This window comes from Ammodytes marinus (assembly GCF_949987685.1).
Source record: "Ammodytes marinus genome assembly, chromosome: 10".
Classification (NCBI taxonomy): Eukaryota; Metazoa; Chordata; class Actinopteri; order Uranoscopiformes; family Ammodytidae; genus Ammodytes; species Ammodytes marinus.
In genome coordinates, this window is record NC_137214.1 from 23,040,007 (window position 1) to 23,056,741 (window position 16,735).

Below are 16,735 nucleotides of genomic sequence, written 5' to 3' on the forward strand. Positions count from 1 at the left end.
ATTCTGTAAAAACAAATCAGACATGTCTTTGTGTTTACTGCAGGACCAATAATAATACTCTAGCGACTTCAAGTGGACACTAAAAGAACTTCTATGAATATACCACAACATACCACCTTCACTTGACTTGGCGTTCATGCTACGCCCATTTCCGGATACAATCCCTACCACGCATGCGCACAATTAGAATTGGTGGCGGGGAATCCAGACGACAACAAGCTTTTTATTTCGCTATTACATCCCTGCACACGCACAGAAGAAAGACATATCTTGTCGGTTGTGAAATAGAACATGGTTGAAGGTCCAGGATGCACATTAAACGGAGAGAAAATACGTGCAAAGGTCCGGAAAGGACAGAAGATAAAAGAGATCAGAGGCAGTTTGACAACTTCGGCGGTAGGCTATGTGTTATGTCATGTTCTCCTATACAGCCAATGCTGTTGCTACTTATACCTATCAACCCCATTGTGGTAAGTCAAGCTAACGTCACCAGTTTGCATCTATTTACAGAAAAACAACGCCGGGGAAAATGCCTTCCAGGGGTTTTCTGGTAGTCAGTACACAGGTGTGGAAACACTGGGCAAGGAGCTCTTCATGTACTTCGGTTTGAAAGCGTTAAGGTAATGCAGACTGTACACACACCACAGGCAGACACTGTTTTTACTCACCATGTTTTAAAACAGTTTAGTCACTGCCTCAGTGCCTCCTGGGGGTGGGGGTGTGTGTGTTACGCCAAATCCTGGTCCGTCAGATAATGTGACCTGGTTGATACTCCAACGTCTGTATCATACTTGTATGACACATTGTATTTGATAGCTGTTCACACACATGGTGCATCATATTTAAGCTGCACAGGGCGACACAGCTGTGATTCAACTTACTCTTTGACCCATACTGTTAGTGTCATAAAAATACCATAGGCTCAAATATTGAGCATTTCTACAGACAGGAATACAGCTTTTTCTTATTACATTTCTGTGGATGGACTATTTCTTTCTGGCAACAGCTGCTTTCAAAGTGCACTAAGGATGTTTGCCATGGCAATACAGCTGAGACTACCTAATTCAGAGGAGCTGATTCTGATACAATGTATGTTAATGGAATATCATAATTGAGAATTGTTGACTGAATCAAATGACTGATAAACCCAGATACCTATTACATTTATGCAAAAGAGAAGTTGATACTTTATGTATCCTAAGAGGGGGAAATGCAGGTGTTGGAGCAGCAAGGAAAGTACAGAAGCAAAGTTAAACTCTAAATGAAAATACTGTATGTCATGTTATTCCACTCGTTAAAGGTTATGGTAACTGCTTCAATCGGGTGGTTAATTCAATGACAATAGCCACGACGTCATCATGAAGTTATTTATTTATTTATTAAGTGGTTTAATTTTCAGGATGATGGCTCTGAAGTGCCTAGGTGTAAAAGTCACGGCACACCACTGAAAATACAAGTAGTAAAATTAGAGTACCAGAGTTGTACTTTAATAGATACTGCAGTACTGTCTCAAGAACAGATACATAAGGGAGCTGTTGCAACGAGCTGCCTTAGCACCTGTACGTACAGTAAAACATGTCAATATACAAATGCAACGTTAGAACTATATTATTTAATATTAGAAATATTAAAGGAGCAAATGTATTAACAGTACAATATTGATAAAAAAAACTGACATTTATTATCTTGCAGTGTATCTTCACATAACCCGACCATAATTAACTATTTATAGATTTATAGTTATATTAATCATCAAATAAAATCATGGATAATAATCATGGACTCTCCATCAGGACGGGCCACCTCTCTGTCCCTTAAAATGTCAAGTCTTATCTAAATTGGGACGTGTGTGTGTCATCTTGTAATGGAATTTTATATTTTCCTTTTTATAGAGTCCACTTTGGTATGAACGGATCGATGCGGATAAACCCTGCTGTGAGGAAGGACAGGAGCGGCCCAATAGCAGTGCTGGAAATCCACCTGACTAACGACACAGTGTGCTTCTTTGACAGCACGGTGGAATCAAGGTAAAGGGGACACAACCGGCACATTGCCTAGATAGATTGAGGTGACACAAGTTCACCTTGGGGTACTGTACGACGAGTCTCATTCAGTGGGTATGTCCTACATTGGGCCCTGTGTGTGTGTGTGTGTGAAGTTGGTGGCTATTGTTGCATGAAAAACAGCCCTGTTTTTTCTCTCTCGACATTTGTCCTGTGCATTGACTTGCAAGGTCCTGGCGTACTGTGCAGCAGCCAGACGGGAAATTTATTTCCACTGTCAGAAATATTTCACCTATGACTCCCTATCTTAATAACACTCACTGCAACATAATGTGTGAAAGGAAACTATTTTTTGAAATGGGAAGGAATGCATCAGTTGACCCGCATGGCACACAGCGCTTTCAGGAACAGAAGGCAGCCATATATTTTATTTCCTAGATTTCTTCCAGTGCTATAAAAATGTGTATGCTTTAAGCAAAGAAGTTTAAACAAATGTGGCAGTCTTTCCTTATTTCTCAGTTCTGAAGGGACCTACGTGACACCTCAAATAACTTTTATTTTCAGTTTGACATTTGTTGTTTATTTTATTTTATCTTTTATTTTTGTGTACCTTTTTCCAGTGTTTTTTGGTGTGTATATGTTCTATGGAAAAAAAAAACTTGTGTGTGCTTCGCAGGTTGACAGAGGACTGCGAGCAAAGGGTGAGGGCTATGGAGAGCTTGGATGTGTGCTCTCCCAAATTCAGCTTCTCGCGCTCTGAGAAGGCAGTGAGCAGCCAGAGCAGGAGGATGCTCTGCGACGTTCTCCTAGACCAGGCCGTCATGCCGGGAGTCGGCAACATCATTAAAAACGAAGCCCTGTTTGACTCAGGCCTGCACCCAGCCGTGAAGGTATGGCGGAAAAAATATGATGGATTGTGTTCAGCGGAGGAACAAAAAACAAAAAGAAAAGAGGGTAACAAATGAAAGACAACTCTTGACAGAGTAACTTTAAGCCCTTTTGTATTGTTGAGTGACGCATTGCAATGAGGAGGGCGACACGGGGGGGGGGGTGGGGGGTGGAAACGACAAACAAAAAAGGCGCACTGCGGCAACATATAAATCTTACCCGCTTCCGTGCTTGTTGGGGAAATGGAAGTGTTTTTCATGAATATTTTTTGTCTTTTAATAAGACTCAAAGATGGGATTTTCTCTCTGATTCATAATAAATATGTATGAAAAAAGTGTGAAGTGATAACCTATCCGATGCTTCACATTTGCTCTTTTAGGCATTAGGCAAAGCAGAGAGAGGGAAAAGTGTGGTTTTAGAAGAGTGATCTATCCACTGCCAGCAAGAGACACTTTGCAGCATGAATACTTCTATTACTCAACTATTACCAGGGGCACTGTTCTGCTCCCCTTAAGAAAGTATTAGATGGGGGGTATAAAAATATAGCACACTGGACCAAAACATTAATCTAAGGACTTTTTTTGGCCAGCCCTTCTTCTGGGACCACTGCATCTGTATTTCTCGAGCCCCTAGGTGTCCTGAAAGAGCTGCAAGTACTGCAAGGCTGTGCTCTCTTCTGATCTTCATGTGAGCCAGAGTCAGGTGCTTGCTGCTCCTCGCATGTGCTGAAAGGCTTGGCACTACATTGTGTGTGATTTTTCTCCATTGCATCATTTCAAATCCACTTTCTCATTCCCGCCTGCATTTCTTTCCGTGTTTTATATGGATGTTTTATTGATTTGCTGACAGTGAAGAGCCCATTCGTCTTTTTTTTAATGAAGAGCACAGTGGGCCCACGTTGTTCACATACCAGTTTACCATGTCTAGGCTGTGTATTAACATCACAGCACACAGGTAGTGGATCGTGAGGAGATCTTCACTGATGTTGACAACAAGCATTCTCCAGAATCTCTGACTGCACCTTTAACTAACTGTGCTGCTACTCCATTCTTAGGTTAAGCTGCTGACAGACGAGCAGATCCACCACTTGGTGAAAATGACGCGGGATTTCACTATGCTGTTCTACAAGGTTAGATGTTTGTACATTAATAGCAAATAACATGTTTAAAATCATTTTGGTGATAAGATGGGTATACATTTACCTTTTTAGGTTTTTATATTAGCCTGACACGTCCTTTTAGACTGACTCGCAATAATGGATTTATTTAAAGGTGCACTATGTAACTTTGGGTGTGTCAGAGAAGTGAACATTGTCTAAGGTGTATTCTCATAACTGAATAAACAAACATTCCTCAAAATGTGATCCCTGGAACACTGTTTGAAGTTAGAAAGCTTCCTGAAAAGTAACTGTTTCACTGTTGTTTACAGCAGCAGGGCCCACAGTTTGCTTTACAAACATATTCTAGTCTCGCGTTCGCTTCCGGGTTCCTCAAAATCATTTAGTTTTGATTTATGACGATAGAATTATTCAATACCAAGAATTACATGTAAAGAAAAATATGTTTTGGGAACTAAGTACAGGCACTGCTAATGTAAACAAATCCCCCTCCTCTGAATCTGCACAGTGCCCCTTTTAAAACCCTCTATTGCTGAGGAAGGAGAGTAAATGTCAAGGATCCCACCGCCTAGAGAGTAGATAAACCACATTATACCTTGTCCATGCTGTAGTCAAAGTAAAAGGTAAATGTTTGTCCTCCTTCTCTTTTAGATTCTCATCTTTTTATTCTCTCTTTTATCTGCTCTCTCCTCGTCTCTTTTCAGTGTCGCAAATCTGGCTCTGCTCTCAACAAACATTACAAAGTCTACAAGCGTCCCCAGTGTGGCCAGTGCTTTCATGTCATCACGGCCTGTCGCCTTGGAGACCACGGCCGGATGACTTACCTGTGTGAGCGCTGTCAGAGGGCAGATCCCGGCGGGGTGGACATCAGGTACAAGTCCTCCCAGACCGTTGGCACTTTGACTGACAAGGTGTTGTCCTGCATGTTTATGAGGAGCTTTTTTTTATTTAGTCTGGTCTGAGTTTGGTCTGGGTGTTGCACAGAAATGTTTGATACCAATACTATTACTTACACTACCTAAAGTACACCATTTTTCTTATGATTTTAGTGAAGGGAATCTGGTATATGACAATTCTGAAGAATTAATTAAAGGTGGAGTCAGTGATTATGGTGAACGTTTGTTTGTCAAAATCAGTGAATATTTCCAAACGGTTCACTACCTGTGTGTGTGTGTGTGTGTGTGTGTGTGTGTGTGTGTGTGTGTGTGTGTGTGTGTGTGTGTGTGTGTGTGTGTGTGTGTGTGTGTGTGTGTGTGTGTGTGTGTGTGTGTGTGTGTGTGTGTGTGTGTGTGTGTGTGTGTGTGTGTGTGTGTGCGCTGAAAAATAATCTGGTGTTAATCTACAGCTTTGGCTCTGTAAACTGGAATGTAAACAAAGGGTATACAAACAACGGGGGCCCACCATAGCTAGAAACATGCCTGTTTACAGAGCCTAGGTTGTGTATTAAGACCAGCTTTTTCTTTCAGTGCACACACAGTATGGAAAGGTAGCGGATTGTGAGGAGATATTCCCAGATTTTTGCCAAAAGTGATTTTGACATAAAGATCCTAGAATCGCTGACTCCACCTTTTTAATAAGTGACGTATGATAACATTTTCCCAATAAAAAGTTTTTGATTCTCCTTAATACATTATAGTAATTTAAATGTAACACCAAAGCCTTTGCAAAAAGTTCTCAAGCCTTTTAGATAATAAATTCAAATTTAGACAGGCCATCTTTGCAGGCACATGTGCTTGGCAGGGAGTGGGAAGTGTTGCGGGGGGGGAGGGGGTGGAGGAATTAATGTGCATATAAAGGCTGTGTTTGCCAGACAGGGCACAGGCTCAACACCTCCTGGGTTGTGTTTGAGCAAAGCTTTGCAAGGGGGTTACAGCCAAAAGCCCTTACAACACATTACACAGCTGATATGGCAATCTGTGAGCAAAGTTTTATGTAAGCCGTCGCTACTTTTCCTCCTCCCATGACTGTTGGCATTGCAGATTTGCCTACTTGTCGAACACAGTCGAGCTTTCGTGTCAGAGCACCAACACGCTTGGAGCTATTGTAAGGAATCACTTTGCCCTTTTTCATTTCTCCATTCTCTGCTCCAACTGCAAATGTTTGTCTAGTTAATGTCTACTCTTTGTTTCTCTCTCTGCCTCTGTATTTGCATCAATCAGGTTATGATGATGGCATTTGAATAATATATTTACATTTCCTCATTTAGCAAATGCAGTTCCAAAGACTAACTGCTTGTAATATAAGTAATCAAGGAAATGTATGTTTACGTTTGCACACACTGTAAAGTTTGTTTAGAAGAAAAAAAACAGCTAAACTGTAAAGTAATTAAATGAAATACTAACACATGGTAATGAGACATTTTCAAGCAAAACTGCAGTTGCTATGTATTGGGTACACCCATTTTAAAATAGGCCAAAATGTGTAATGCAAAATCCTTGCAAACATATCTTTCGTTATGAACATTATAATTTTTCTATTTGTTGGAACTGTTTTTAGAACGTTATTAAATAAATTGTTTTACCGTTTTGGAGGCTGTAAGTTGTGCTGCTGTTTAATTGTAGTGTGTTATGCTGAATGGTGGTAAGTCCAGCATTCATTATTAATATAAATGGGGAGAAAACAATATTAGAGAATGTAGAAATATTTAGAATATTTTTTTTATCCTCTAATTGGTGTGTGTGTGTGTGTGTGTGTGTGTGTGTGTGTGTGTGTGTGTGTGTGTGTGTGTGTGTGTGTGTGTGTGTGTGTGTGTGTGTGTGTGTGTGTGTGTGTGTGTGTGTGTGTGTGTGTGTGTGTGTGTGTGTGTGTGTGTGTGTGTGTGTGTGTGTGTGTGTGTGTGTGTGTGTGTGTGTGTGTGTGTGTGTGTGTGTGTGTGTGTGTGTGTGTGTGTGTGTGTGTGTGTGTGTGTGTGTGTGTGTGTGTGTGTGTGTGTCAAGTTATGCGCTGTTTTAGTGTAGACCACAGCTGTGCCCAAACTTGAAAAGGGCTGAACAACTCTTGAAGGACACGATGGACAACTCAATTCCCTTCATCTTCAGTTTATTTTATTTTAGGCAAATGGAGATGAATGGGGTCTGACCAAATAGGTGACCCAATAGGTGACCGAATAGGTGACAGAATAGGACAGAATAGGTTATTAACCTAGGGTACACAGAAAACAAAGTATTAATTACAGATCATTCCAGTACACATGTCTTAATGTAAAGAATAAATGATAATAATACTGTTAATTTTACTTGATAGTTAATTGCAGATCATTCCAGCACACATGTCTTATTGTAAAGAATAAATTATAATACTGTTAATTTTACTTCATAAATAAACTTATTCAGATTAATGTAACTCAAATCAACCCAAAAGGGTTAATAATTTAAGTAACAAAGTTACACCAAAAGGTTACAATCATTATCATCACTCATCATCATCATGATAAGAATAACATTAACAAAACATGAGTACCAAAGTACAAATATACTGAATTAAACCATTGCATCCCCAAATATACATAATCAAACATTTGAGAAGCATGGCTTCTTTTTACTGGCAAGTCCATGAGAAGGTGGAAACTTGTACTTTACCAGTGGTGTCTTCAGTCATTGTTCATGAGCTGTGGCTGTGAGGTGTCTACAGGAGCAGGCAAGAGGGCTGACTGAGCCAGCTCCAAACATTTATCACCATGCTTCCTGCATGGGTGCACCGGTGATTGTGCTCCCTCAGGCACTTCCTTCCTCTTGCCTGGGGTTGTTTGCCCCCTGCAGGTTTGGAGTGTCAGTGTTGTGGCTCTTTCCACAGTGAAGCCGGTTTTGACGAAACACCTCCCACTTGACCTCCTGGTTGTACAACCCAAGGAGGTCACACCAGCTCTGTGATGCATTGGATTCAGTCGTTCTCTTCCACACTTTGAGCTTCACTTTTTTCCTCACCTCATCCTTCACTTCATAGGGTCCAAATAAGTCCACTGTTACTCAAATGGATTGGCCGGTGTTATTCGCTCTGGCGAGAGGTCACTCGTGATCTGGCGCCATCTTCTGGCCTTGGCTTTTCTGCATGCCACACAGTTGTCATCACTCTTCTGGGCTATTTTCCGGCCTTTTACCACGCAGGCTTCCCTTCTCATCCGGAGGAGTGTACCTGCAATTTCTTCATGATTCACACTGTGAGCTTCTTGAGCAAGAAGAGTGGATATCCATGATGTGTAAGGCAAGATTGGTACTGCACTTTTTCCATCACTAAAGATTTGGAATCTTCCTCCACAGAGCAAAAGTCCAGTGTTTCCATCTTTGACAACAGCAAGTCTGCTGAGAGTTGTGTCTGGAAAAGTTACCTCTTCTTGAGCTGAATAAATCCTCTCCCTCTTTGGCTTATTTGTGACAGAAGTTCCGGCCAGCACTTTTTTCCACTCTGTGGCAGCTCTCCACACCCAGGCAATGATTCTGGTCAGCTTAGTTAAACTGCTGAATTTGCTGATGTCAAGGATTTTTCTCACTGCAAAACCAGCAGGTGGTCTCCGGACCTGGATGTGGAGTTTACCTCCAGTGGGGCTGCTTTGCAGGTCCTTGGTTTGGTCAGTTTCACCTTGAGCAGAATTTGGAGACAGTGGAATTGCAGTGGCAGATGGGGCCTTTTTGTTTCTCCTGAGCATTGCAGCAAAGACAGCACCACTTACCTCAGCTTTCACTGGTTCTCCTTTTTGGTCAAGTGGTGTGAGCTGAGTGGTTTTGCTTCTAGTCAGTGTGTTTGGAGTTTTTTCTCTTGCCTTTTCTCCAGGAGGATTTTGGCTGATTCTCATCTTCTTTTTTCTCTTTGAAAAGTTGATTGAAGTCATGAGATACAGTTTGTCAGATTTGACCAGGTACCCAACTCCAAGGGCTTTGTTGTCTCCTTCTCTTACCTGGTTGGGAAGAATGAAGACTTGATTCAATGTTTCCGGATGTTGTGATGCTTGTGTCTGCCTCCCACTTTGGCCTGACCGGACCCACGGCTTGAGGAAGAATCCACCTGCTCTCAGGATCTCTTCGACTGCATTGGTGGTTTTGTCTAGCTTGTCCAGGTCATTATGGGATGCATTTCTGTTATTGGGCAGGGAATCTTCAATCCAGGGGTATTTTGCGTCCCAATGAGCCTCCTGACTGTGTGCATCTTTTTTCACGTAGGTGAGGCCTCGTCTGATAATCTCCAGATCTTTCTCCTCACTCAGTGTCATGTCTTTACCTCCCGGTTGACAGTTACCACATCTGCATCCTCCACACATGGGTTCGCAGGCTGCTCCAGAAACCGTGCTTTTGGTCTCAGCCCTGATCTCTTGTATCTCAGCAATTTCTTGATACTTCACTGCTGTGGTCCTCATCGATCGTGCAAAGTGAGTCTCAGAGTTGTGTAGGGCCATGTCCACGACTTCAAAGAGGTCTGGATGTGCTCCGCCGACGGTCTTTCCTAAAGGGCTCTCCCACAGGACGAGATCTCCTCCAACCTTTACTCTTTGTGGGGCCAGCCTTCCTTCACGGTGGCTGATGAGAAGCTCCACGTGCTCTGGTCTGTGAAGGTCCTCCAGGGCGGTGTCAGGGAAAAGCTTCTTGAGTTGCTGCGGTTTGATGACTCTGTTCACTCTTGCAATTTCATCCAAGCCATAACAGATCAGTTCATGAGCTCTCTCTGTGCCTCTTGGTGTCTTGACTCTTACCCTGAGTAAGTATCTTCTGGTCTTTACCTTCATGGCCATGCCTCCGACTCCATGGACGACAAGTGTGATCTTTTCACTTCGTAGTTTCAGTCTTCTGGCAGCTCTGTGAGTGATGTAGTTGGTGTCTGATGCTAAGTCAATGAGTGTTCCAATCTTCTGCCCTGCATTGGTGGTTACGTCAAGAAGCATAAGAATAACTGGTAACTCACATGTGTTTGAGTCCATCACTCCAGGTAGGTTTTTTCCAGTGCAGTGTGATTTTGCAGCCATGTTGGTGAAAGCTTGCCTGAATTTGTCTGCCAGGTCTGGGCGGAGCTCAGATATTAATTTATCTTGTTCCTCTGTGAGGGTTTGCCTTCTGGTGCTGGGTTTTCCCACCTTTTCAGATTCTTTCCCCTTAAATCCTCCTTTCAGGCAGAGAAAGAAATGGTGGTCTGAAGAGCTTCCTCTCTGGCAGTCTCTGTTCCTGCACAGGTAAGTGTCTGTACATTCCTCATCTCCTTCATGACACATGAGGCATCTTCTGCATGCTCCTAGCTTTTCAACGGCGTTTAGCTTTTCACCAGGCTTTAATTCTTTGAACTGCTTGCAAAAGAAAATCTTCTCACGGTGCCTTTCATCTCCACAGACAACACATCCTCCTCTTCTTGTGGACCTTGTGGAGGCAAACTTCTTCTCTAGGTAGGTAGGTTTCTTCTCCGGTCTTTCACCTACACCCAGTTGGTCTAGTCTCTCTAGAATGTCCTCCTGAGTCTTTAAGAATGTGAGGAGGCTATCGAAGTGATTGTCAGGTGTGACACTGTTTCCTGGATTGACCATGAATGTCAGCCAGTCCCTCTTCATATGGTCGGGCAGTTTGCTCTCTATGGATCTGACCACTAGGGGATTCTTGATGGCTCCAGTGCTTTCAAGCTCGGTGAGGTCGTTCAGGGCCTTTTCCACAGCTTGAATTAGGTCAATTACCTTCCTCGGCTGGTATGACTTCAAGGGAGGGATCCTCTCCAGGTCCTCGATTATTTCCAAGGCAATTGCTGTCTTGTTCCCGTACCTGTTTTGAAGCACTCTGAATATGTCTTCAGCAGTGTTGTATGTAGACAGCCTCAGGTCTCTGCATATCCTCTCGTCCACACTGTCAAGGAGTTGGAACTTCTTTGCCTCCACTGAGCCAGTCGGCTCTCCCTGCTTTTGCAGGCTCTCCCAGTCTTTCCTCCATCTGTGGAAACCCCTCTTGAATCCATTGAATGTCGGTAGACTGGTTGGCTTTATTCTCACCACTCTTTGTGGAACCGGCTGTGGAACTGCGATCAGTTGAGGCTCTGCTCCTCTTCTCTCCTCTTCTGCAATTCTTTGTGCGGTGAGGAATTCTGCTCTTCTGGCCTCAAGGTTGCTGCCGCATGTTCTCAGGTCCTTTAATCTGCCTTTCAGGTCTGCCGTCTGATCATGTGGAATCCATTTTTCCCAGTCCTTCAGGCTCGCTATTGCTTCATGGATTAGCCTCTCCACTCCTCTCAGCTGCAGATCATAAACTTCCCTATTGATGGCAGTGACGGGGCTTGCTTGGGCTCTTTGACAGGCTTTTTCAGCTTCTTCAGTTGCAGAGTAAACCTCCTCTTGACCGTATCTTGGCCAGAGGTTGGATTGGACTGCTTCACGGATGTCCCCCAGCCTTGCGTCACACTCTTCTATTGTCTTTTCAAGCTCAGCCTGCTGGTGCATGTCAAGCTTGACCTCTTCACCATCCTCCGTTCCTGCCTCAGCGTCTGCCAGTAGGCCGGCCCTGTAGTCATCATTTGTATCGCTGACACCCCTTGCCAGGGAACTGAGCTTGTAGAACTCCTCTCGTAGTTCATGTTCGACCAGGCTCTCTGCAGCTCTGCTCAGGTAGTTCGCCTGTTTGGTGAAGGCACTTTTAGCTGAGGTCCTCTCTTGCTTCAGTTGCTTGACTGATTTGCCAAGGGCCTCCTCCGCCATGGTGGAGAGTTTCCAGTCCTTCGCGTCGACAGCTTGACTTCAGGCTGTTAATCCTTGTCTTCACTGTCCACAGTGGTTAATAACTGGTTAACTGGTTATTAACTGGTTATTAACTGATTATTAACTGGCCTTCGCGTCGACAGCTTGACTTCAGGCCATTAATCCTTGTCTTCACTGTCCACGTTGGTTAATAATTGTCACCGTTGGTTAATAACTGTCAAGTTATGCGCTGTTTTAGTGTAGACCACAGCTGTGCCCAAACTTGAAAAGGGCTGAACAACTCTTGAAGGACACGATGGACAACTCAATTCCCTTCATCTTCAGTTTATTTTATTTTAGGCAAATGGAGATGAATGGGGTCTGACCAAATAGGTGACCCAATAGGTGACCGAATAGGTGACAGAATAGGACAGAATAGGTTATTAACCTAGGGTACACAGAAAACAAAGTATTAATTACAGATCATTCCAGTACACATGTCTTAATGTAAAGAATAAATGATAATAATACTGTTAATTTTACTTGATAGTTAATTGCAGATCATTCCAGCACACATGTCTTATTGTAAAGAATAAATTATAATACTGTTAATTTTACTTCATAAATAAACTTATTCAGATTAATGTAACTCAAATCAACCCAAAAGGGTTAATAATTTAAGTAACAAAGTTACACCAAAAGGTTACAATCATTATCATCACTCATCATCATCATGATAAGAATAACATTAACAAAACATGAGTACCAAAGTACAAATATACTGAATTAAACCATTGCATCCCCAAATATACATAATCAAACATTTGAGAAGCATGGCTTCTTTTTACTGGCAAGTCCATGAGAAGGTGGAAACTTGTACTTTACCAGTGGTGTCTTCAGTCATTGTTCATGAGCTGTGGCTGTGAGGTGTCTACAGGAGCAGGCAAGAGGGCTGACTGAGCCAGCTCATGGACATATAAAGAAATGGACACCGTATTGAAACATGGCGCCCATTCATTCCTGTGAAAGCGTATGAAAGCTGCTCATTGGCGCAAAGAAGCAACAAGGAAGCGGCCATACTGCTCTCATGTGAGCCAGGCACGCCTTTTCGTATGACGTAGCGGCACCATGGACCTATCATGGAAGAGGGGGCGGCAACCGGGCGGACTGGTAGCGGATGTAGCGGATGTAGAATCATTCTCGTTCTGTAGCATTGTAAGCTAAAGGATTTAGCCTTTAGCGGGCAGTTTCTATAAGTCACTAACCTCCCCCCGCCCCCCCCGATGATTCGCTATATGTGATATTTATATTACACTCCGTTTTTGGAAAGTAATATAGTCGTTTTCGGAGACCGGGCCGAAAACCGAAACATTTGTTTCACTACGACTCTGTTCAGCTGCCCACGGCTGCCCACTCCCTCCTCCTCCCTCGAAAACCAACTGAAAGCCGTTAAAAGCCGTTGGGCTAATAAAACGCTTGAGGTGGCGTTTTGAAATGAAAAAACTTCAGTTTTATTAGTAAATGGTCTAAAGATAAGTTTGAGCCTATGATTGATATCCAGAAAAAATTTGCGGAGACACAATCTTGTTCGCCGCTTGTATTGGTGTGGACGGCGGAAATCTGCCTATAGGCTCATGGGAAAATAAGCTCCCATTCACAGCATGCAGTACTAATGGGTTGGCCACTAGTCCATGCTCGCAGCTCGGAAAAGGCAGTGTCCTGGGGCCCTGAGCCAGCTCCAAACATTTATCACCATGCTTCCTGCATGGGTGCACCGGTGATTGTGCTCCCTCAGGCACTTCCTTCCTCTTGCCTGGGGTTGTTTGCCCCCTGCAGGTTTGGAGTGTCAGTGTTGTGGCTCTTTCCACAGTGAAGCCGGTTTTGACGAAACAGTGTGTGTGTGTGTGTGTGTGTGTGTGTGTGTGTGTGTGTGTGTGTGTGTGTGTGTGTGTGTGTGTGTGTGTGTGTGTGTGTGTGTGTGTGTGTGTGTGTGTGTGTGTGTGTGTGTGTGTGTGTGTGTGTGTGTGTGTGTGTGTGTGTGTGTGTGTGTGTGTGTGTGTGTGTGTGTGTGTGTAAACACTAAGAGAATTCTTTATTTTCCACAGTCGCACGAGGATTTCTGCTTCAGTACACTACACACGTTATCCAGTAGTAAGCCTGTTTCAGCGATGAAGCTTCGTTAGGATCACTGTTGTCTCTTATGTGTTTTCTTTTATCTAGTAAGCTCCCTGTCAGAAACAGTCTGATTGGCTGGGCCTACAACGAGAGGACCAATGAGAGTGTGGCTAAGAAGGAGGAAGAAGACTGGGCCTGTCAGCTCTGCACGCTCATCAACCAGCCAACAGCAAAAGCCTGTGAAGTCCAAGACCCCAGGGTGACTCTAATGTTCTTTTCTTTTCTTTTTTTTTCTTTTACAGTCGTTGATTCTAAGAGTGTGTCAAAATGTCCTTGTTAGCAGGAGATAAAGTAACAGTAGATGTAGTTTTTCTGTATAGCTGAATTGGCCATCTGTGCTTATGTACATCCAAGCAAGGCAACAAACACCAAGCTGTTGAAGTGACATGTCACTCTTTTGTAAGCAATTGTTTTCTTCCAATAACGCTTAAACAAAACAAGCTGACTGTAAGAGAATTCACTACCAGACTAAACAGTTTGCTTAAGGCTCATGTTATGCCAAGCTTTCCAGGCATGGGTAAATTGCTGACTATTACATGTCGATCTTTTATTTTGACATCGGTAGCTGTCAACCCCTTAACAAACGGTACCTTTCATAGGGGAGGGACCAGCACTGTTGGGCTTGGCTGCTGCTGCATTTAAATTGCCAATAAAAAGTATTTCGTACTTATAGAAATACATTTTGATGACCTTTTTGTAGAGACCTTTAGTTTATACATTTTCTTTAGTTGTTCGGTGTGAAAAATTAAAAGGTAACACAAATCCATTTTAATTAATGGGAGTTTTTTTTTCTGATGGAAGATGAATACATATTCCCAGTTCCCAGTTAATAAGAATGTCAGGCAGCACTGTACAACATGAATACACCATTGATTTGATTTCCAAGGTTTCATTATAGGGCACGGCACCTTTCATACAATTTTGCATAAGCACAGCAGGTTTTTTTTATTTGATGACACAGCGCAGCAGTCTCCTTACTGGTAAATTTGTATGGCGAGCTAACATCTTAAAGCTAACAAGAAGTTGCATTTCATGAGAGCAGCTAGTTCATCAGAGTAAGCTGCAGTTGCTAAGTACATTCCTCACCCTGGCTCCTTCTCCACAGTACACAAAGACAATGACATTGGCGCCGAAGCATCGGCAGCCTTCTCCCCTCATTTGATTAAATACCCCTGCAACGCCTTCAAGAAGCCGCGCGAGGAGCTCAAAGTCAACTGGAGGTCTGCTTTCGGGACTTCCACCCTTGTTTTTTCTGACTTGAGCAGGCCGAAGCCAAAGTCTGAAAACTCCCCCCCACCACCCTCCACCCCCCCAGCCGGCAGTCATTTCAATTCCTTGGCGTCGGAGCAAAGTTTATACAAACACAGAGTCTGCCAAGGGACAACAAGCCCCAATTATGCCTCTGGTGGCTGGCAGAAGCAAAGTGCCGAGCGCTCCTCCAACGGGGACTCGCTGGCCTCCTACAGTCACCCATCCAAGAAAATGAGAATTGATCACAGCCCCTTTCCCAGTAACAATGCTCAAAATGGAGCCCCCGAATCACGGTGAGACAATCTCTCTCCTTGGCTATTTATGAATAAGTTTATAATAAGACAAGATTATTATTTTTTTTTTTTGCAACTTCAGGGAGATAAGTGGGATGAAAAAAAACATGTCTGTGGAAAATGTTAATGCAACATTGTTACATTTATTTAAACAAATTGTTTCAATTGATGAATAGCCATAAGTAGGATACCAATTATTACCAACACATATCTACGCAAGGTTGAAGAGAGGTTGTTTGCTTGCTAATAAGGGGTTGATGTGACAGGTATACTTGTGTGTTTTTACTTTCAATGTATTTCAAACTAATGAGACCCTTCTTCTCTTCTGTCAGTATGCGTAAAGTAGAAGTGACAAGCCACAGCTCCTCCGTTTCCTCCAGTCCCAGCGCCCCTTGTTGTGCGTCCCACAGCCGTCCAGCTGTCCTCCGAACAGTCCACAAGGACGGGGAGAATAAGGGACGACAGTTCTACTGCTGCTCGCTGCCCATGGAGACCAAGTGTAACTACTTTGAGGTGAAAATGGAAAGATCTCTATCTCTCTCTGGCATTGTGTGTATCCTGGTCTATAAATAAATGTGTGTGTGTGTCCAGTTTCAGCATCAGATATAAATGTCTGAAATAAAAAAAGTTTACAACTAAAGTTAACACAACCTTTCTTTTCTCTGTCGCAGTGGGCTGACTTGCACTTCCCTTCTTGTAACCACGGGAAACGCAGTCTAATGAGAACAGTGCTGAAACTAGGACCCAACAACGGCCGCAATTTCTACACCTGCAGCTTTCAAAAAGGAAAACAGTGTGACTTCTTCCAGTGGGCAGAGAATGGACTGGGGATAGCCGTCCTTCCAGGCTGTTGATGTGTTTTAGCAATCCCTTATTATTGAATGAAAACCTTGATGCTTACAGTATATATTGACATGAGTAAATGTAGAAAGGGCCCGATAACACCTTTTTTCGTTGCATCTAATCAAATGTTTGCATTATTATTAGGGCTGTCAAATTAACGCGTTCATTTCGATTAATTAATCACAGAAAAATTAACGCGATTAAAAAAAATTAACGCAGATTAATCGCACTTCTATATTTCCCTTTGACCCGGTGCAAAAGAGGTGAGATGATAGCGGAGCTGCACCTATATCTTGCGGACACGGCCCGCACGGGATTAAAGAGTAAAGAAAGAAGCAGGGGAAAGGGGCCGAGGGCTCTATGTTATGGGCTGCTCCGGGCAAATAAACATGAAGGTAGGAATACGTCTTATGTTATTCTCGCAGTGTCTGTGCATTATTGATTTAGTGGGTGCCTAATTAACAATGTAGGTTCAAAACAGTAGGCCTATCTCTCAATCTTCCTCGTGTCTCACTTTTGTTTGCTAGTTGCGATC

General features: G+C 43.1%; 1 protein-coding gene across 1 annotated transcript; it reads left to right on the forward strand.

The window, feature by feature from the left end:
* The first annotated feature begins 255 nt into the window (after positions 1–255).
* On the forward strand, positions 256–16,326 carry neil3 (nei-like DNA glycosylase 3). The gene is given in 11 exon segments (XM_080035037.1): positions 256–396; positions 511–620; positions 1,893–2,027; positions 2,680–2,893; positions 3,946–4,020; positions 4,713–4,879; positions 13,859–13,995; positions 13,998–14,012; positions 14,919–15,357; positions 15,690–15,870; positions 16,029–16,326. Coding segments are annotated over 11 exon segments (1,761 nt in total). The 5' UTR covers positions 256–291; the 3' UTR covers positions 16,212–16,326.
* The last annotated feature ends 409 nt before the right edge of the window (positions 16,327–16,735 follow it).